The 21,794-nt window shown below is 42.9% G+C and overlaps 2 protein-coding genes across 3 annotated transcripts in view; one reads left to right on the top strand and one right to left on the bottom strand.

The window, feature by feature from the left end:
- gtf2f2b (general transcription factor IIF subunit 2b) overlaps positions 1–21,794 on the bottom strand; it is a 56,250-nt gene that overhangs the window by 4,477 nt on the left and 29,979 nt on the right. For both annotated transcript variants that reach the window (XM_021597641.3, XM_090230150.1), the window contains one exon: positions 5,698–5,779. In XM_021597641.3, the coding sequence (XP_021453316.2) occupies positions 5,698–5,779 (82 nt within the window). The remainder of the gene's footprint in view (positions 1–5,697; positions 5,780–21,794) is intronic.
- On the top strand, positions 16,269–18,063 carry LOC118964309 (BTB/POZ domain-containing protein KCTD4-like). The gene has a single exon (XM_036974902.2). The coding sequence runs from the start codon at positions 16,502–16,504 to the stop codon at positions 17,270–17,272; it is 771 nt and encodes a 256-aa protein (XP_036830797.1). The 5' UTR covers positions 16,269–16,501; the 3' UTR covers positions 17,273–18,063.

Raw genomic sequence — 21,794 nt, 5'->3', positions numbered from 1 at the left:
CACCAAAGTACTTTCATCTCTAGGAGACAGAACACATCACCTTCCTGAGCCGTATGACATCTGCGTGGTCCCATGGTGTTTATACTTGCGTACTATTGTTTGTACATATGAATGTGGTATCTTCAGGGGATTGGAAATGGCTACCAATGGTGAACCAATGTTGTGGAGGTCTAGAATTTCGCTGATTTCTTTAGATTTTCCCATGATGTCAAGCAAAGAGGCACTGAGTTTTGAAGGTAGGCCTTGAAATACATCCACAGGTACACCTCCAATTGACTCAAATTATGTCAATTAGCCTATCAGAAGCTTCTATAGCCATGACATAATTTTCTGGAATTTCACAAGCTGTTTAAAGACAGTCAACTTAGTGTATGTAAACTTCTGACCCACTGGAATTGTGATACAGTGCATTTTAAAATGAAATAATCTGTCTGTAAACAATTGTTGGAAAAATTACTTGTGTCATGCACAAAGTAGATGTCCTAACCAACTTGCCAAAACTATAGTTAGTTAACAAGACATTTGTGGAGTGGTTGAAAAACGGGTTTTAATGACTCCAACCTGAACTGTATATGGGGGATACAACCATCCCAGCTCTGCAGAGTTTGCTGCGAAGAGACAATCCTTAAAATAATTTGTTTTGGTGCTGTCCACATGTAGCTTTTTTTGGTCACAGGTCCAGGAATGGCTGAAGAATTGCAACATTTACCTGGAGCTAACTGAAAAGTCATAGTCAATCGATCAATAATACTTTTAGCAAAATTGTTATCTTTAATTTACAATCTGTAGAAACTATGAGAATAGAAAGGTTCAGAACTTTTGTGAAACATCACAGCACAGTTGAAAAATATATAGCAAATAGAAATCCAAACTGGATGGTGTTAAGAGATAGACGGGAGGGGTTGAGTGGAGCTGAAGGGTGGGAATAATAACAACAAGATAACTGTTGTAAAATATACTGTGTCCATAAAATGTATAAAGGTTCAGAACTTTTGTGAAACAGCACATTTTAAAAAATATGGCAAATAAAAATGTAACTGGATGGTCTTCAGAAATAGAAGGAAGGGGTTGAGGGTAGCTTAAAAACAAACAAAACATAACTGTCTGGAAAATGTATTAGGCATGTATAAGCTTAAGAGTTGTTGTCCATTAGTTTACTCCAATTAGGGTAGGGTTAGGGGAAAATAATAAAGGAAAATATTTTTTTTAATAAAAATGTATATATACAGTGCCTTCGGAAAGTATTCAGACCACTTGACTTTTTCCACATTGTTACATTAGACTTATTCTAAAATTGATTCAATGTTTCCCTCCCCCCCCCTCAATCTACACACAATATCCCATAAAAAAAACAGGTTTTTAGAATTTTTTGCTAATTTATAAAAAGTAAAACCCTGAAATAATGCATTTGAGACTATCAGTTGAGTTGTGACAAGCTATGCATGGTATACAGAAGATGACCCTATTTGGTAAAAATCCAAGTCCATATTATGACAAAAACAACTCAAATAAGCAAAAATAAACAACAGTCCATCATTACTTTAAGACATTAAGGTTAGTCAATCCGAAACATTTCAAGAACTTTGAAAGTGTCTTCCAAGTGGAGTCGCAAAATCCATCAAGCGCTATGATGAAACTGGCGCTCATGAAGACCACCACAGGAAAGGAAGACCCAGAGTTACCTCTGCTGCAGAGGATAAGTTCATTAGAGTTACCAGTCTCAGAAATTGCAGCCCAAATAAATGCTTCACAGAGTTCAAGTAACAGACATCTCAACATCAACTGTTCAGAGGAGACTGTGTGAATCGGGCCTTCATGGTTGAATTGCTGCAAAGAAACCACTACTAAAGGACACCAATAAGAAGAAGAGACTTGCTTGGGCCAAGAAACTCTCAGCAATGGACATTAGACCGGCGGAAATCTGTCCTTTGGTTTGATGAGTCCAAATTTGAGATTTTCGGTTCCAATCGCGTGTCTTTGTGAGACGCAGAGCACGGATGTGTGGTTCCCACTGTGAAGCATGGAGGAGGTGGTGTGATGTGTGAGGTGCTTTAATGCTAACACCGTCTGTGATTTGTTTAGAATTCAAGGCACACTTAACCAGCATAGCTACCACAGCATACTGCAGCGATACGCCATCCCATCTGGTTTGCGCTTAGTGGGACTATCATTTGTTTATCAATAGGACAATGACCCAAAACACCTCCAGGCTGTGTAAGGGCTATTTGACCAAGAAGGAGAGTGATGGAGTGCTGCATCAGATGTCCTGGCCTCCACAATCACCCGACCTCAACCCAATTGAGATGGTTTAGGATGAGTTGGACCGTGGAGTGAAGGAAAAGCAGCCAACAAGTGCTCAACATATGTGGGAAAGAAGGTTGGAAAAGCATACCTCATGAAGCTGGTTGAAAGAATGCCAAGAGTGTGCACAGCTGTCAGCAAGGCACAGGGTGGCTACTTTAAAGAAACACTTTTTTGGTTACTACATGATTCCATATGTGTTATTTTATAGTTGATGTCTTAACTATTATTCTACAATGTAGAACATTGTGAAAATAAACAATGAATGAGTTGGTGTCCAAACTTTTGCCTGGTACTGTAAAAAAAAAGAAGATATATATATATATATATATATATAAATAAATAAATAACTAACTAACTATTATATATATTTTTTGTTTTGTTTTATATATATCTATATATATATATATACATATGGAAATACATACATATGGAGGATTGGAAATGATGCAGACAATTACATTGATGGAAGCTACACTCTATCTGCAATATGAAAGCAGATCTACCCCTAATACATAAAAAAATTAAAATAACACACAGGAGAGAGAATAGTTGCCATAGCACACAAGGAACAGTTGCTATAGCAATCCCTGCCAACCTCTGCTCCCATAAAACTGAATTGAGAACAGTTATACGCCATTATTAGATATTATCTTGGAGTTCGCTATGGCTACTGTTCCTCCCACATCTACTAATCTCACTCAGAAATGAAACCAGGAGAAATAGCCTATTGGTGATGCTTTATTTTACTGTCACCTAATTACAGTACCAGTCAAAAGTTTGTACACACATTCTCATTCAATGGTTTTTATTTATTTTTACTATTTTCTACATTGTAAAACAATAGTGAAGACATAACTATGAAATAACATATATAGAATCATGTAGTATATTTGATATATTTGAGATTCTTCAAAGTAGTCACCGTTTGCCTTGGTGTCAGCTTTGCACACTCTTGGCATTCTCTCAACCAGCTTCACGTGGAATGCTTTTCCAACAGTCTTGAAGGAGTTCCCACATATGCTGAGCACATGTTTGCCGCTTTTCCTTCACTCTGCAGTGCAACTCATCCCAAACCATCTCAATTGGGTTGACGTTGGGTGATTGTGGAGGCCAGGTCAGCTGACGCAGCACTCCATCACTCTCCGGCTTGGTCAAACAGTCCTTACACAACCTGTAGGTGTGCCTTGAATTCTAAAGAAAATCACAGACAGTGTCCTTAGCAAAGCACCCCCACACCTCCTCCTCCATGCTTCACGGTGGGAACCACACATGCAGAGATCATCTGTTCACCTACTCTGCATCTCACAAAGACACGGCGGTTGGAACCAAAAATCTCAAATTTGGATTTCCACCAGTTTAATGTCCATTGCTCGTGTTTCTTGCCCCAAGCAAGCCTCTTCTTATTGGTGTTCTTTAGTAGTGGTTTCTTTGCAACAATTTGACCATGAAGGCCTGATTCAGGTAGTCTCCTCTGAACAGTTGATGTTGAGATGTGTCTGTTACTTGAACTCTGTGAAGTATTTATTTGGGCTGCAATTTCTGAGGCTGGTAACTCTGGGTCTTCTTTTCCTGTGGCGGTCCTCATGAGAGCCAGTTTCATCATTGTTTATTTGATTTATTTAACCAGGAAGGGCTCATTGAGATTTAAAATCTCTTTTTCAAGAGCGTCCTGGCCAAGATAGGCAGCACCAAGTCATTACAAAAATTACAGACAAACATGAAAAACTACAAGTAATCTAGTAAAAACCATAGAATTCACAAGAGTATAACAAAATCAAAAACATCAAATTAAAAACATTGACAGGTCAGGGAATCAGTCTCAAGATCATTCATCAGTGATTTAAAAACACCAATTGGGACAAGTTCTTCCAGTTTAAAAGTATTTTGTAAGGCGTTCCAAGACGATGGCGCAGAGTACATAAAGCCCTTTTACCAAATTCAGTTCGGACATTTGGAACAGTTAGCAGTCCAGCGAACGAAGAGAGTACCCACCACATTTCTGAACAATAAAAATGCCCAAATAAAAAGGTAGTAAACCCAAAATGGCTTTGTAAATAAAAGTATACCAGTGCCTGAGCCTACGAGTGACTAGAGAAGGCCAGCCAACCCTCGTATACAAAGTGCAGTGGTGCGTAAGGGTTTTGCAGTTTAAAATAAATCTTAAAGTGCCATGGTAAAGGGTGTCAATTGATCTCAAACACTTCATATATAAAATATCCCCATAGTCTAGTAAAGGCATAAATGTAGCTGATACTAGCCTCCTGGCTTCAAAAGAAAAACAGGCCTTATTCCTAAAATAAAATCTCAATGTTTTTTGTAAGTTGTTGAATATGCAATTTAAAAGAGAGGCCGTCATCAATTAAAATTCCAATATATTTATATGAGGTTACAACCTCAATCTCCTTGCCCTGACAGGTAGTAATAGGTGAAAGGTTCAGAGGTCTATTTCTTGCTTTAGAAAACACCATAAGTTTAGTTTTGTCAGCATTGAGGATAAGCTTCAATTGACACAAGGTATGTTCAACAGTATAAAAAGCAGTTTGCAAGTTCTGGAACGCTTTTGTAAGAGACGAGGCACAACAGTAAATAACAGTATCATCAACATAAAAATAAGTTGCGCATTTTGGACTTTTTTGTCTAAATCATTTATATAAATAGTGAATAAGAGAGGGCCAAGTACAGAGCCTTGGGGCACACCATTATTAACAGACATAAGCCCATCAAATTGAGTTGTATATAGACAGATAGTTAGCAAACCATGCAACTGCATTCTCTGAAAGACCTACACTCGACAATCTCTGCCTTAGTATAGCATGATCAACTGTATCAAAAGCCTTAGAGAGATCAATAAAAAGTGAGACACAGTGCTGTTTTTTTGTCAAGGGCTTCAGTGATATAATTTAAAACCTTCATGGCTGCTGTAATTGCATATTTGAGCTGTTCTTGCCATAATATGGACTTGTTTTTTTACCAAATAGGGCTGTGTTCTGTATACCACCCCTACCTTGTCACAACACAACTAATTGGCTCAAACACATTAAGAAGGAAAGAAATTCCACAAATTAACTTTCAATAATGCACATCTGTTAATTGAAATGCATTCCAGGTTCATGAAGCTGGTTGCGAGAATGCCAAGAGTGTGCAAAGCTGTCATCAAGGCAAAGGGTGCCTACTTTGAAGAATCTCGTATATGAAACATATTTTTCATTTGTTTAACACCTTTTTGGTTACTACATGATTCCATGTGTGTTATTTTATAGTTGTTACGTCTTCACTATTATTCTACAATGTAGAAAATAGTCCAAATAAAGAAAAACCCTGAAATGAGTAGCTGTGTCCAAACTTTTGACTGGTACTGTATATTGAAATTGTAATGCATTTAGTTTCACTCACTTCTTCAGTTTCATATAGTTTTCATTGACGGCTGGTCTGCACTCCGCTCTCTGTACCACCATGCCCTCCAGACTGATCTTATCTGAAACAAAGACAATACGTTTCCTTTAAGGACCCACACACATCAATAGCAGAATGCTGTTTTAAATCACAGTCTATTATTTTTTTCAATACAACAGGCCTAAGTGTTATTTCATATTCTTCAGCACAGTACTAAACATGCAGCCCAAATTATATTTGACTGAACTGAATCACTTGACTGAATCAGTAGAGAAACAGGTGAAATAGGTGGAACCACCCAAGTTGAGTACTCCACAGCCCACACTCCAAATCTCCATTAACTGCCACTGGACTGCTCATCAACAGCTTGCCATTTCAAAATGTAGTGATTCATCTATTTGGCGTTTTCTTTGTCATTGTGTGTGTGTTTGTGTAACTATCCTTGTGGGTACCAGAAGTCCTCACAACGATAGTAAAACAAGGAAAATTCAGACAAATAGGGAGGCATAGTTTTATGGGGTTAAGGTTAGGCTTAAGGTTATGGTTAGGTTAAGAAAAATTTGATTTTGGATGGGAATCAATTATTTGGTCCCTACAAGGATAGCAAAACAAAATTGTGTGTGTGTGTGTATGTGTGTGTCTAACAAGGGGGCCAGGATAGGTTCACACAATTGTATTAGACACGGTCATACAGAGATAAATAGTACACTCTGTCCAGACTGTCCAACAAACGCCAAAGAACAGCCAACAACCACTGAAGTCCAGTTGGTTGGTGTCTGTTTGTTGGCTAATCAGGTTTTGTTCTACTGAGAAAATGTCCAGTTAGCGTTTGTTGGTGCAATTAAAAATCTGTGCACTTTTACCAAGTGGCTCCAGAGAAATCACGTCAGTCAATCCAATGTCACAGATCTCACGCACTCACTAATATCCATTCCTCATCTTTTTTCACAAATGGATGCATTATGTGCAATTATTGCATGATAAGGGCTGAAACACTTGTCGGCGCATCTCCCTAAACACACTTACACACAAACGCATTTCTCAACTTCAGAGCAGCCTGCCTCCATCTCCCCCTCTAGTCACTCACAGGCCCCTGGCAGGGATCATCTGGGTCAGGGCCGTATGGGAGAGAATAGTATACTGTAGATCTCCCCTCTATCTCCCTTACTCTCTTCCAGTTCTCTTTTTCAACCTATCCCCTACTCTATACCTCTCTCACCAGTCTGCTCATGCCTCTTCTCCTGTAGGGTTGTATAAGACTGGGAGTGTTGAGGGTTTATGTCTGTTTAGTGTGGAATGAATTAGGATAAAACTTGCAGGTCCCAAGGGACACTGGTATGTAGGAGAGCAAAGCTGCACATGCAGAGATGGAGACAGAGATGGAAGGAAGCAGAAAGAGAAGAGAACAGAATGAGAGGAGGAGGAGGGCACAGTGAGAGGTGGAATGGCCACAGCATTTGTTGCTCAAGGCTGTCGTGCTAAGAGGGAGAGGAACAGGAGGAAAGAGAACAGGAGGAGAGAGGAGGAGAAAGAAGGGTGAGAAGGTCAAGCTACCGCCCACTCATCTTCTCCCACCATCTCTAACCTCTTACCTTCTATAAGGACCCTCCATCTAAAAAGCACACACACTCACCCCCCACTCCCACTGATATTCCCTAGACACTTCCCTCTGTATCTGAATATTCCAGGAGCCTTCAGATTTCTCAAGCCTCTGGTGAATTTCAGATAGACGCTAGACTACCAAAAACCCTCAGATAGAAAAGTGGCTATGGGAGGAGGAATGTGTTCGTAAATTGCAGTCCTCATCCTTGAGGGGACAGAACAGCGACAAAGCCTGTAAAAAAAGAAAAAGAGAGACAGAGGAGAGAGAAAGAATGGAGAGTGAGAACCTGCGAGGAAACCTGTTGACTAGATCGACTACTACTATCAGCCTGCGTACAGGAATCTTTCAGACCACCACGGTAGTCTCTAAACTTAACCTTACGTCAAAAACAAACACCTTATGAACCTGCTCATTAATGATGGCCCCATTGCGGTTTTTGTCCTATTGATAATCCACACCACACTTTTACTATACCACACAACACAGCCTTGGAAAAGCAGCCAAACATGTCTCAATAGTGGAGGAGATGTAAGCTGACTGCATGCCCAAAGCCATCTCCCTGTGACCACCAGATCTATAAATGACTTCCCATGTGGGGGGGGGGGGTATGATTAGATATGATGAGGATACGTAATACTATAGAACCACTAATCTCTCCACAGCCTGGTAGGGCATTCAGCAGGGAGAGAGAAGACATCTTTATCAACAATCTGTTGTGAGGGGTTATTCATTTACTTCATTACCTGTATAAAACCCACCGGAGGATATTTTCAGCACCGTTAGTGGAGATATTTGCCCAAATATAACCAACATCAAAGTGTTTTGACATAGAGAACACATGTGACTAATTGGGTTTGAACCCGGGTTGTCTGTACAGCCCTAAACCATGTTAGCCTGCTGAGCTAAAGGCCAGGCATTAGCTTAGGGAGCCTTATGCAAGTCTACAGGTCTCAGGCAAGGTTACCTAACCACCTCTGCCACACACACACCATCTATGTTCCTCAAGGCTACTGTTGCTATGCCAGCTTCACTGCAGTTTGTGATATAACGTTACAGCTCTGACTTGGCCAGCAGCATTATGAATAACTCAACATCTTTAATGAATAGAGACAGTGATTTTACTGATGGAAATCCCCATTACTGCGCTCATTACTGCTCTCATTAAAAATAAAAAGAAATCAAATAGATTCCGACATGATGTTGAACAATTATCTCAGGTAATGATGGTGTGGATAGGGCTGAGAAGGAGCGCAGGTCATCCACCCACCCACCCACCCACCCACCATCCCCTCTCCGCTGTTCCACTGCCTCGTTTGCAATTCTAATGCAGGGATGATTCCATTAATCACATCATGATTAAAAAGCACCACGATACGGTCGAGCCGCCTCGTTGATCGCCGATGTGTCACAGACGTCACCGTGGTGAGCCATCACTCTGGGATCATAGGCTCATTTGCTACTTTCAAGACAACTCGGAACCTCCCAATTAAAATTAAATGTTTTTTTGCATAATGCTTCCTATTGGTTGATTCTGATACTCTGAGCTAAATCTTTCTTCAACGAGTTTAAGTCGAAAATGTCACCGTTATCGATTTATACACACACACAATTAACTGAATGGAAAGGTTTGTCAGACTGCCACACTGATTGTCCACAGGTACATCTATTTAAGGGGTTGAGTGAATGGAAGTTGTGCCTCCACTTCTGGAGACAGCAGAGAGTGGTATTCTATTGGATAGGTTGTCTCTCTGTCGAGAGTGTGTGGGGAATGCTCTACACCTGGATTCTGGGGTGATTGCTTGGTTTAATTTAAATTTGAACACCAGCATTCACACACCAGAGCTTTATGTATAACTATAGACAGCCCCCCAAAACAGACTTCACACTGAGAGAAAATACATCCCCCTTGTTAGATACACACACACACAACCTGACATCGATGTCACTATTTACTTCAATTAGACTTCTGCCCCCAAGGTAGAGTGTATGTGTGTGATAGATGAAGGAAGAGAGAAGAGGGGGTCCAGTAACATCACTGTCTGACTGACAGCCCATCACCTGCAGGACACACGCACTCCCTCTGTTTCTCTCTCTCCCTCTCCTCAGGGACCAAACTGTCAATAAACACCCCCCCCCCCCTACACTCTTAGATACCATGAGTGACATGAGTATACATTGTCCAGGCAGTTTGCCACAGTCAGCCCATGTAGAAAGAAACATTGTACTTACTTTTGGTCATGTAGTGTGTAATACAGTATGTGGACACCTGCTCGTTGAACATCCAAAATCATGGGAATTAATATGGCGTTGTTCCCCCCTTTGCTGCTATAACAGCCTCCACTCTTCTGGGAAGGCTTTCCACTAGATGTTGGAACATTGCTGCGGGGACTTGCTTCCATTCAGCCACAAGAGCATTAGTGAGGTCAGGCACTGACGTTGGGCGATTAGGCCTGGCTCACAGTCGGCATTCAAATTCATCCCAAAAGGTGTTCGATTGGGTTGAGGTCAGAGCTCTGTGCAGGCCAGTCAAGCTCTTCCACACAGATCTTGACAAACCATTTCTGTATAGACCTTGCTTTGTGCATGGGGGCATTGTCATGCTGAAACAGGAAGGGCCTTCCCCAAACTGTTGCCACAGAGTTGGAAGCACAGAAACGTCTAGAATGTCATTGCATGCTGTAGCGTTAAGATTTCCCTTCACTGGAGATAAGGGGCCTAGCCCTAACCATGAAAAACAACCCCAGACCTATATTTCTCCCCTACCAAACTTTAAAGTTGGCACTATGCATTGGGGCAGGTAGTGTTCTCCTGGCATCCGCCAAACCCATATTCGTTCGCAGGACTGCCAGATGGTGAAGCGTGATTCATCGCTCCAGAAAACTCTATCCACTGCGCCAGAGTCGAATGGCGGCTAGCTTTACACCACTCCAGCCGATGCTTGGCATTGCGCATGGTGATCTTAGGCTTGTGTGTTGTCGCTCCGAGACATTTCCACTCCACAATAACAGCACTTACAGTTGACCGGGGCAGCTCTAGCAGAGCATAAATTTGAGAAACTGACTTGTTGGAAAGGTTGCATCCTATGACGGTGCAATGTTAAAAGTCACTGAGCTCTTCAATAAGGCCATTCTACTGCCGATGTTTGTCTATGGAGATTGCATGGCAGTGTTCTCAATTTTATACACCTGTCACCAATGGGTAGGGTTGCAAAGGGTCGGAAATTTTCCGGTAAATTTCCTGAATATTTCCGGCAATTTTCCATGGGAAGTTAAGCACAGGAATTTGGGGAATTTTGTTTAAATTCATCCAAAAAGTTAGCTTATAACAGTGAACCTTTTTTATGGGATACACATCAGGCAATTCTAGGTCTTGTGGCATATTTTGGTTAAACAATCCCCAATTCAATGGAATTGCAACTCTCTGCATGCACAGTGCATTCTTCCATCACATGTACAGTTGATTCTCAAGCTCTTGCACACTAATGAGACGCTATCGAGCCCACACTACCACACTGTCTGTGCCAAGGACTATATGCTTTCTGCTAAGTTTGATTGCAATACTGGGTGGGGTGAATATATTTTATAGGACATACATTATTTTTTGTTAACTAGTAAATAGTAGCCTACAGCAAAGTGTGTTTAAATCATTTCTAACTTGTTAACAATTTCTGCTAGTTAGTTTTTGCTACCATGTGGGTTTTAGCTTGCTTGATTGAGCCTGCTAACTGAGGAGTGTTAATTCACCTGTTTCCATACATGTTTTATTTTAAAACATTTAACTTACAAAGGAGTTGTTTAATCTAACTGATTAGCTATTTATATGTACATGGAATTTTATTTGTTATTTTTTTTACAAAAAATATATTCTAATCTTTATAGGAAAATGCAACGGGGACTATCTGATATGTGGAGACATTTCACTGCAGCTATTGTAGAATGAAAAGCTGTGTACATCTGCAAATACTGTGCCAAATCATATGTGAAGAATGCAGTATCATCTGGCCAAATGCATAAAGTTCCCTCAGTGCTCACAACACGCAACCTCTGACAAAAGTCCCTCTACTTTTATTCGAGGTGAAAATGATGAATCAGACACCTTATCGATAGCAACAACTCATGGTCCTCCTGGAATCAGAAGTATTTTTGACTCAATGGAGGAACGTAGTCAGAGAAATGCTGATGAATGTCTTGCTCGAGCTGTGTATGCAACTGGTTCACCTCTGATGCTCACAGGCAATGTGTATTGGAAGAGATTTCTGAATGTTCTTTGCCCAGCATACACCCCTCCAACCCGACATGCTTTATCTACTCATTTGCTGGATGTAGAGTTCAACAAAGTTCAAGTGAAGGTCAAGCAAATCCTAGAGAAAGCAGACTGTGTTGCAATCATCTACGATGGGTGGTTGAATGTTTGTGGGCAGGGAATAATTAACTACATAGTCTCCACCCCTCAACCAGTATTCTACAAGAGCACAGACACACCGGTCTCTACATTGCAGATGAGCTGAAGGCAGTCATCAATGACCTTGGACCACAGAAGGTATTTGCACTGGTGACAGACAATGCTGCAAACATAAAAGGCTGCTTGGTCTAAAATGGGAGTCCTACCCTCACACCACACCCAATGGCTGTACTGCTCATGCATTGAATCTGCTCCTCAAGGACATCATGGCACTGAAAACAATGGATACACTACAAGAGAGCCAAGGAAATGGTTAGATATGTGAAGGGTCATCAAGTTATAGCAGCAATCTACCTCACCAAGCAAAGTGAGAAGAATAAGAGCACCACATTGAAGATGCCCAGCAACACCCATTGGGGTGGTGTTGTCATCATGTTTGACAGCCTCCTGGAGGGGAAGGAGTCTCTCAAGAAATGGCCATATCACAGTCTGCCGATATGGACAGCCCCATCAAGAGGATCCTCCTCGATGATGCATTTTGGGAGAAAGTGGTAAGCAGCCTGAAACCTATAGCAGTAGCCATTGCACGGATTGAGGGAGACAATGCCATCCTGTCTGATGTTCTGATTCTGCTTGCATATGTATGAGAAGAAATCTGTACCTCCCTGCCCACTTCACTGTTGTTCCAAGCAGAGGAAACTGCAGTAATGAAACACAGTGGGGCAAAAAAGTATTTAGTCAGCCACCAATTGTGCAAGTTCTCCCACTTAAAAAGATGAGAGGCCTGTAATTTTCATTATAGGTACACTTCAACTATGACAGACAAAATGAGGAAAAAAATCCAGAAAATCCCATTGTAGGATTTTTAATGAATTTATTTGCAAATTATGGTGGAAAATAAGTATTTGGTCAATAACAAAAGTTTACCTCAATACTTTGTTATATACCCTTTGTTGGCAATGACAGAGGTCAAACGTTTTCTGTAAGTCTTCACAAGGTTTTCACACACTGTTGCTGGTATTTTGGCCCATTCCTCGATGCAGATCTCCTCTAGAGCAGTGATGTTTTGGGGCTGTTGCTGGGCAACACGGACTTTCAACTCCCTCCAAAGATGTTCTATGGGGTTGAGATCTGGAGACTAGCTAGACCACTCCAGGACCTTGAAATGCTTCTTACGAAGCCACTCCTTCGTTGCCCGGGCGGTGTGTTTGGGATCATTGTCATGCTGAAAGACCCAGCCACGTTTCATCTTCAATGCCCTTGCTGATGGAAGGAGGTTTTCACTCAAAATCTCACGAAACATGGCCCTATTCATTCTTTCCTTTACACGGATCAGTCTTCCTGGTCCCTTTGCAGAAAAACAGCCCCAAAGCATGATGCAACTCAGCATTCTTTGTCCTCCAAACACAAGTTGAGCTTTTACCAAAAAGTTATATTTTGGTTTCATCTGACCATATGACATTCTCCCAATCTTCTTCTGGATCATCCAAATGCTCTCTAGCAAACTTCAGACGGGCCTGGACATGTACTGGCTTAAGCAGGGGGACACGTATGGCACTGCAGGATTTGAGTCCCTGGCGGCGTAGTGTGTTACTGATGGTAGGCTTTGTTACTTTGGTCCCAGCTCTCTGCAGGTCATTCACTAGGTCCCTCCGTGTGGTTCTTGTGATCATTTTGACCCCGCGGGGTGAGATCTTGCGTGGAGCCCCAGATCGAGGGAGATTATCAGTGGTCTTGTATGTCTTCCATTTCCTAATAATTGCTCCCACAGTTGATTTCTTCAAACCAAGCTGCTTACCTATTGCAGATTCAGTCTTCCCAGCCTGGTGCAGGTCTACAATTTTGTTTCTGGTGTCCTTTGACAGCTCTTTGGTCTTGGCCATAGTGGAGTTTGGAGTGTGACTGTTTGAGGTTGTGGACAGGTGTCTTTTATACTGATAACAAGTTCAAACAGGTGCCATTAATACAGGTAACGAGTGGAGGACAGAGGAGCCTCTTAAAGAAGAAGTTACAGGTCTGTGAGAGCCAGAAATCTTGCTTGTTTGTAGGTGTCCAAATACTTATTTTCCACCATAATTTGCAAATAAATTCATTAAAAATCCTACAATATGATTTTCTGGATTTTTTAATCATTTTGTCTGTCATAGCTGAAGTGTAACTATGATGAAAATTACGGGCCTCTCTCATCTTTTTAAGTGGGAGAACTTGCACAATTGGTGGCTGACTAAATACTTTTTTGCCCCACTGTACATCAAAAAGCGTGAAGACTTCTGCCTGAAGCCCATTCACGCTCCAGCGTACATGTTGGAACCCAAGTATGCTGCAAGAGCATCCTGTCTGGTGCAGAGCTCAACAAGGCCTATGGTGTCATCACTACCGTGTCTCGCCACCTTGGCCTGGATGAGGGCAAGGTTCTTAGCAGTCTGGCGATGTATACTTCCAAGCAAGGGCTTTGTGATGGAGATGCAATATGGCAGTCGTCCCAACATAGCTCATCAGCCACCTGGTAGAAGGGACTTTGTGGGTCTGAGGCTCTTTCCCCTGTTGCCTACATCATCCTCCAAATCCCACCAACATCAGCCGCCTCACAGCGCAACTGGTCCTTGTTTGGGAACACACACACCAAAGCACACAACAGGCTGACCAATACAACGGTTGAAAAAATGGTGGCCATCCGGGCAAATTCTAGGCTTTTTGAGCCTGACAACGAGCCATCCTCAACAAGGTTGTTAAGTGACAGTGAAGATGAGGCCTCAGAGTCTGATGTTCAAGAGGTGGACATTGAGGAGGTCCAGGGAGAAGACATGGAAGCCTGAGAGGAAAACAACCAAAGCTTTAGTTTCTAGACTATCATTTTACAGATGTTGAAAATGTTTTTGGGAGATGCGATGGATCATTGGGGATCATTCAATATTCCCTTTCTCTTGTTGTTCAGTGAAATCATCCCATGTGAAGAGTCAACTCATTTAATTAAAGTTAAATTCGTAACTAAATTGTTTCTCTAAATGTATTTATATTGGAAGGATTTAATAATTTGCAATTATGTCTACTTAAGATAAGGTAAAAGGTTTATGTTTGTCTCCATATGATATACTTTTGATATATATAGTGTACATTACTGATTAAGCCCCTTGCTCCATGCTCTGGAGGCTAACACTACAAGTCTATGACCATAATAACAAACAAGCATCGGTCTTCCTTATAGAGCAGTAACAGAGACTGTTGGCATAGTAACAGAGACACGACACTCGGTTTAGACCCAATTACCTTCCAGTCAACTGGATACAAGGAAGATGTGGACAAATCAAAGACCCTGCCTGCATTCACCAGTAATTGGGCTGTTCCCACAAAAACACACAGGGAGATCTTAACCAACTGTACGCAATCTTGGAGAGAGAAATCAGGTCATCTGCCCACTTATCCCTATCTCTCCATCACACTGCCAGCGAATGTGCCCACCATGCTGCCAGTAATGCCACCCTGAACAAAGCTGTAAACACAGTCTAACATATATCTGACTGCAGTAAGTCTCTATAACAGAGATACTGCCACCTCCCCTCTCTCAGTCTAGGGGTTGGGGAGAGAGGTTTGTTATCCAAGTTCCCAGCCAGGACAACGTCATGTGTGTGTGTGTGTGTGAGAGTGTGTGTGTGTGTGTGTGTGTGTTGGTAGGAGGTTGGTGTGTATCTGCAAGCGTATATAAAGCGTGTGTGTTCAGGGCCTCCTTTGCTCTCACGTGCAGAAGCACAGCTGAGGAAACTTTTCATCAGCGAGAGGAGAGGGCTAATTATGAAGACTGGGAGAGAGAAGAGTAGAGAGAGTTGGAAGAAAGAGAGAGGGGGGCTGGATGAGAGGTGGGATAAGGGAAGATGGAGAGAAATAGAAAAAGAGAGGGGGATGAGAGGAAGGAGAAAGAGGGGAAAGAGAAAGGACAGGGAGATTTAGAGAGGAAGGAGAGAGAGGGGAAAGAGAAAGGACAGGGAGATTTAGAGAGGAAGGAGAGAGAGGGGAAAGAAAGGACAGGGAGATTTAGAGAGGAAGGAGAGAGAGGGGAAAGAGAAAGGACAGGGAGATTTAGAGAGGAAGGAGAGAGAGGGGAAAGAGAAAGGACAGGGAGATTTAGAGAGGAAGGAGAGAGAGGGGAAAGAGAAAGGACAGGGAGATTTAGAGAGGATGAGAGAGGGGAAAGAGAAAGGACAGGGAGATTTAGAGAGGATGAGAGAGGGGAAAGAGAAAGGACAGGGAGATTTAGAGAGGATGAGAGAGGGGAAAGAGAAAGGACAGGGAGATTTAGAGAGGAAGGAGAGAGAGGGGAAAGAGAAAGGACAGGGAGATTTAGAGAGGAAGGAGAGAGAGGGGAAAGAGAAAGGACAGGGAGATTTAGAGAGGAAGGAAAGAGAGGGGAAAGAAAGGACAGGGAGATTTAGAGAGGATGAGAGAGGGGCAAGGAGTGCACCTGCCACTCTTTCTACTCTGTTGTTTTCTCTCTCTCTAAAGCACACACACTCTCTCCTCCCACCCTATGACGGAGGATGGCACTGGCCCCCTCTCTTCCTCCAACACACAGAGAGAGAGAGAGTGAGAGAGTGAGGGAGGGATGTAGAGGGAGGAGAGAGAGACAAATAGAAGCAGACTCATTCTGTTACCAGTGCGCTCTGCACTCCTCTCTATGCCAGTACCTCTCCGTGACGCTCCCATACGCTAACACACACACACACACTTTGTTACTGCACGCTACACACTTATCCTGAGGACACACACACAGACAAAAAGACTGTGCGGTTGTTGAGCGGGAGCGGCATGGAATGGAACCTCAGAAGGATGGACAGTGAACTGAGACAGATCAACACAGACCTGCTGCAGCCCAGCAAGAGCATCAAGAAGCCCTCCTCAGGCACCATCACTCTCAACGTGGGGGGCTTTCTCTATGCCGCACACCGCACCACCCTCAGCCGCCACCAGGGGTCAGTGTTGGAGGAGCTGGCCAGCGGCAGGAAGCCCATCCAGCACACTGACTCCATGGGCAACCCCTTCATCGACCGCGACGGCCCCGTGTTCAGACACATCCTCAACTTCCTGCGGACCGGAGACCTGCAGCTGCCCGACGACTTCCGAGAGGTGGGCCTTCTGAGAGGAGAAGCAGAGTTCTACCGCCTCAGCGGATTGGTGGAGGCTATTTCAGAGTGGGAGGGGATGCGGGCGGCGCAACGGGAGCCCGCCTTCCTGGAGGTGACTGACGAGAGGTCGCAGGGCTTCAAGGTGTACTGCAGCGACCCCTCCTTCATCGACAAGATCAAAGGGCGCCTGGTTCAGATCTCAAAGAGCCGACTGGACGGCTTCCCGGAGGAGTTTGAGGTGTCGTCCAACGTGATCCAGTTCCGCCACTTCATCAAGTCGGACCCTGGCTCCAGGCTGGTGCTGAAACAGGACAGTACCTTCCTGTGTACCCTGGAGTGTCTGAAGCTAGAGACGGTGATGCTGGCCCTGAAGGCTGGCTTCTCTCTAATCAGCTCTCTGGACAGCAGCAAGGGATCTGTGGTGGCCGCAGAGGCTCTGCACTTTGTCAAGTAAGAGAGGGTGGGGAGAGGCAGGGAAGAGGGAAAGATGGGGGAGCAGGATCAGGAAGGGAATGAACAGGGAGGTGGATAGAGGGGAAGACTGGGAGAGAGGGGGGCAGGTACAGTAGGTAGTGAGGGAAACAAGAGGGAGACGAAGGGATGAGGGAAGGAGAAAGGTGTCTGATTCCAGATTGACACCTAGCCCCTAGATTGAAACTGACGCAGGACAGTCATTTCTGTGCACTTTGTCTGGAGTCCAACCTCAGAGTCAAGAGAGAGATCATCCACCCTCACTGCTGCAGGACAGAACACAACCTCTCAGAGGACCAGTCCCCTACTGAATTACGCATACATAAGCTGCTGTTTCCATCCAGGCTGCTTCCCCTTCAAACCAGCCTTAGTGCACCGTGAGGTATTACATTGTGTGTTTTCGGTTGCTGTGTTTTGAGTGGAGTTGTGTGACCAAGCCTTTCTCTGGATTCTGAGGGGAGACTGGGGAGAGGTACAGTTGAACACTATACCTCTGACTGACTGTTGCTGATCATTGGACAAAAAAACTATTGTTTAATTGCAGTAACTTGCCTGACTAGATGGAAGGGAGGTCAGTGTGAATGCCCTGCAGCAGAGAAGCACAGAGAGTTTAGACCCAAAGGTTCAAATCTAGCATGATGCATGTGCAGTGAAGATTTTCAAATCAGACACCAACATTGTGATTGTAAGTGCTGTGAGTGAGTATGTGACAATGTGTGTTATTTTGGAAATGTGAATGTTTTGTTTCACACAAAATAAAAGTCATGAATATCGGCATGATTATATTATCTAATATTTTCCACAAGTCATGCTGGCATTTGTGTCTACTCTATTATATACAGTACAAGGGGACTTGTATATCATATTTAATTGCATCAACATTATGACAGTTGATTAAGGCAGACAGAGCTGACCATAGCGCTTTAATAGAATAGACTGGGAACTAATGTATCAGACGTAGAACTGTAACAGAGTTAGCTTAGTTAGTTAACTTAGAAAGTCAGCTTAGTGTACTGGAACATGCATCCGTGCCCAACATCCCAGAGCAGTCACCTCAAACCAAACATACAGATTTAGGATCTTAATCACCGTTGCAGAACCTTCTTTCATTCAGGAAAAGTAAAACATGAAGTGTATTTGAGGCTTAAAAAAAAGCTTCTGAAGTTTATAATTTCCACTTTGAAATTTCAGACTTGTATCAACCCGTACAAAAATGTAAATTATTTATAATCCATATAATAATTCACATTTCCTGTTTCTAAAGGATTATTTTCCTGCTGTAGCAAACTGGCTCAAATTAAGATCCTACATCTGTAATGTAATAACCTACCAGGAGGGATCATAATCAAATCTGAACTCCTATATTAAATCTCTTTTCCCATTTCACTACATTTATCATTTTTTTACATTATTTTTATTTAACCTTTATTTAACTGGGCAAGTCAGTTAAGAACAAATTCTTATTTACAATGACGGCCAAACCCGGCCAAACCTGGATGACGCTGGGCCAATTGTGCACCGTCCTATGGGACTCCCAATCACGGCCAGACATGATACAGGCTGGACTCGAACCAGGGACTGTAATGACGCCTGAAATGCAGTGCTTTAGACCGCTGCGCCACTCGGGAGCCCAATGTTATAAGCCAACATTTCATATAGGAAGTGATCACTGGTGAGTGAGGTTAGTGATTGACAGCTGTGCAGGTGTCTTCATCCCAGGGCCTCTAGGATTTATGCTCCCCAGACCATGGAGACTATTGATATTTTAAGAAGTGGGTCAGGAAGGTAATTCAATAAACACTGCTCTCTTCCCTCAAGGTGTACCTCTTTTTACAATCATATCTCAACCTTTTAAATGTGTAGTACTATCAATTATTTCACTATGCATTTAGGCTAATACTACATTCCACAACAAGACTAAACATATTGAATCAATAATTGTGTAGTTATTTCCCAAAACTCTGCTAAAGGGGTTGTTGTTGAGCAGTGGGTCAGTATTCCATGAAATGTTTGTACCGAGTACTGGTGGTAGAGTATGATACGGTGCACCTCTGACTAAGCAGACACGTTTCCTTTAGTTTGGACAGAGTCCCCTGCCTCCCAGGCTAATTGTTTTACCACCTTGTAATTCATCTCTGACAACAAGGCAACAGATGGTGCGAGAACAGAATATTAGTTACTAAAACAACCAAACTCAGTCTATGCTTTAAGTACAGTAGCTGTAGTGTTGACCACATTATACACCCACCTCGACTTAGCCTGTGTCTCAAACCCCCCGGAAACCATCTGTTGTAGCACACTCCTTCTTCAGACCTACAGCCCCCTACTCATGACACACACAGTGAACACTGTCTCTATGTTTCATACTACTGAACACATCCCTTCTGATCGACCACAGCAGACTCAAGCTCCACGCACGCACGCACACTCTCTTCTGGCATTGGAGAAAATACGAGGCTCCCAGAGCCAGCAGTATGCTGAGGGGGACATCAAACCTAAGAGCTTTTTAATTGCAGATAAGGCCCATCCATATTTGATAAGGTACCACTGTGCCTATTAGCTGTTAGCTCAGACTGGTGAACATCTCAGCCACAGGTGGCAGAGAGAGTGAGAAAGAGATGGAGGAAGAGGGGTAGAGGAAGAAGCAGTGGGATCAGGGAGAGAGGGGTGGGGATTAATACAGAACAAGAGAACAACAGAGAGAGGAAAAGACAGAAATACAGAGAGCATACAGCTTATTAAAAAACAGAGGCAACCCATTAACTGATTATTATTCAGATTAATATTCACTGTTTGTCTCCACACTGACTTTCTTCCCTCTAATATACACACACACACCGAGCTTGTTCCTTATGGCATTAGGTGTCTCCATGTCTATGCGTAACTAAGGGAAACAACTAACATTCCTAACTATCCTTTTACCCCTGGAATGATTCTAATGGACGGATCAACTACAGCCAACCTAGACTGACAAGAGGCCAAGGCTAGAGGGGGAAGAGGGCTAGAGGGGAAAGAGGGCTAGAGGGGAAAGAGGGATAGAGGGGAAAGAGGGCTAGAGGGGAAAGAGGGCTAGAGGGGAAAGAGGGCTAGAGGGGAAAGAGGGCTAGAGGGGGAAGAGGCAGAGAGAAAGAGGGGGCAGAGAGAAAGAGGGGGAAGAGGCAGAGATGGGAGAGGAGGCAGAGAGAAGGGAGAGGGGGAAGAGGAGAGAGGCAGAAAGAGGGTAGAGGAGGAAGAGGCAGAGAGGGGGGTGAGGGGGAAGAGCCCGAGAGAGGGAGGCATAGAGAAAGAGAGAGAAAGGGAGAGAGAAAAAGGCAAGGGGAGAGAGGAGCCATATGAATGGCAGAGAAAGAAAGGCAGATGAAGAGAAAGATGACAGGGAGAGAAAGAAAGGCAGATGAAGAGAAAGATGACAGGGAGAGAAAGAAAGGCAGATGAAGAGAAAGATGACAGGGAGAGAAAGAAAGGCAGATGAAAAGAGAAAGATGGTGATCTTAGGCTTGTGTGTTGTCGCTCCGAGACATTTCCACTCCACAATAACAGCACTTACAGTTGACCGGGGCAGCTCTAGCAGAGCATAAATTTGAGAAACTGACTTGTTGGAAAGGTTGCATCCTATGACGGTGCAATGTTAAAAGTCACTGAGCTCTTCAATAAGGCCATTCTACTGCCGATGTTTGTCTATGGAGATTGCATGGCAGTGTTCTCAATTTTATACACCTGTCACCAATGGGTAGGGTTGCAAAGGGTCGGAAATTTTCCGGTAAATTTCCTGAATATTTCCGGCAATTTTCCATGGGAAGTTAAGCACAGGAATTTGGGGAATTTTGTTTAAATTCATCCAAAAAGTTAGCTTATAACAGTGAACCTTTTTTATGGGATACACATCAGGCAATTCTAGGTCTTGTGGCATATTTTGGTTAAACAATCCCCAATTCAATGGAATTGCAACTCTCTGCATGCACAGTGCATTCTTCCATCACATGTACAGTTGATTCTCAAGCTCTTGCACACTAATGAGACGCTATCGAGCCCACACTACCACACTGTCTGTGCCAAGGACTATATGCTTTCTGCTAAGTTTGATTGCAATACTGGGTGGGGTGAATATATTTTATAGGACATACATTATTTTTTGTTAACTAGTAAATAGTAGCCTACAGCAAAGTGTGTTTAAATCATTTCTAACTTGTTAACAATTTCTGCTAGTTAGTTTTTGCTACCATGTGGGTTTTAGCTTGCTTGATTGAGCCTGCTAACTGAGGAGTGTTAATTCACCTGTTTCCATACATGTTTTATTTTAAAACATTTAACTTACAAAGGAGTTGTTTAATCTAACTGATTAGCTATTTATATGTACATGGAATTTTATTTGTTATTTTTTTTACAAAAAATATATTCTAATCTTTATAGGAAAATGCAACGGGGACTATCTGATATGTGGAGACATTTCACTGCAGCTATTGTAGAATGAAAAGCTGTGTACATCTGCAAATACTGTGCCAAAT

Source organism: Oncorhynchus mykiss, chromosome 3 (assembly GCF_057628025.1).
Source record: "Oncorhynchus mykiss isolate SJ-2025 chromosome 3, ASM5762802v1, whole genome shotgun sequence".
NCBI classification, from domain to species: Eukaryota; Metazoa; Chordata; class Actinopteri; order Salmoniformes; family Salmonidae; genus Oncorhynchus; species Oncorhynchus mykiss.
The sequence above is the reverse complement of the archived record's forward strand: the minus strand, read 5'-3'. Positions and strand labels throughout refer to the sequence as shown.

What these genes read in the sequence shown, in the direction of transcription:
- LOC118964309 (XM_036974902.2), top strand. Translation starts at nt 16,502, where the DNA reads ATGGAATGGAACCTCAGAAGGATGGACAGTGAACTGAGACAGATCAAC.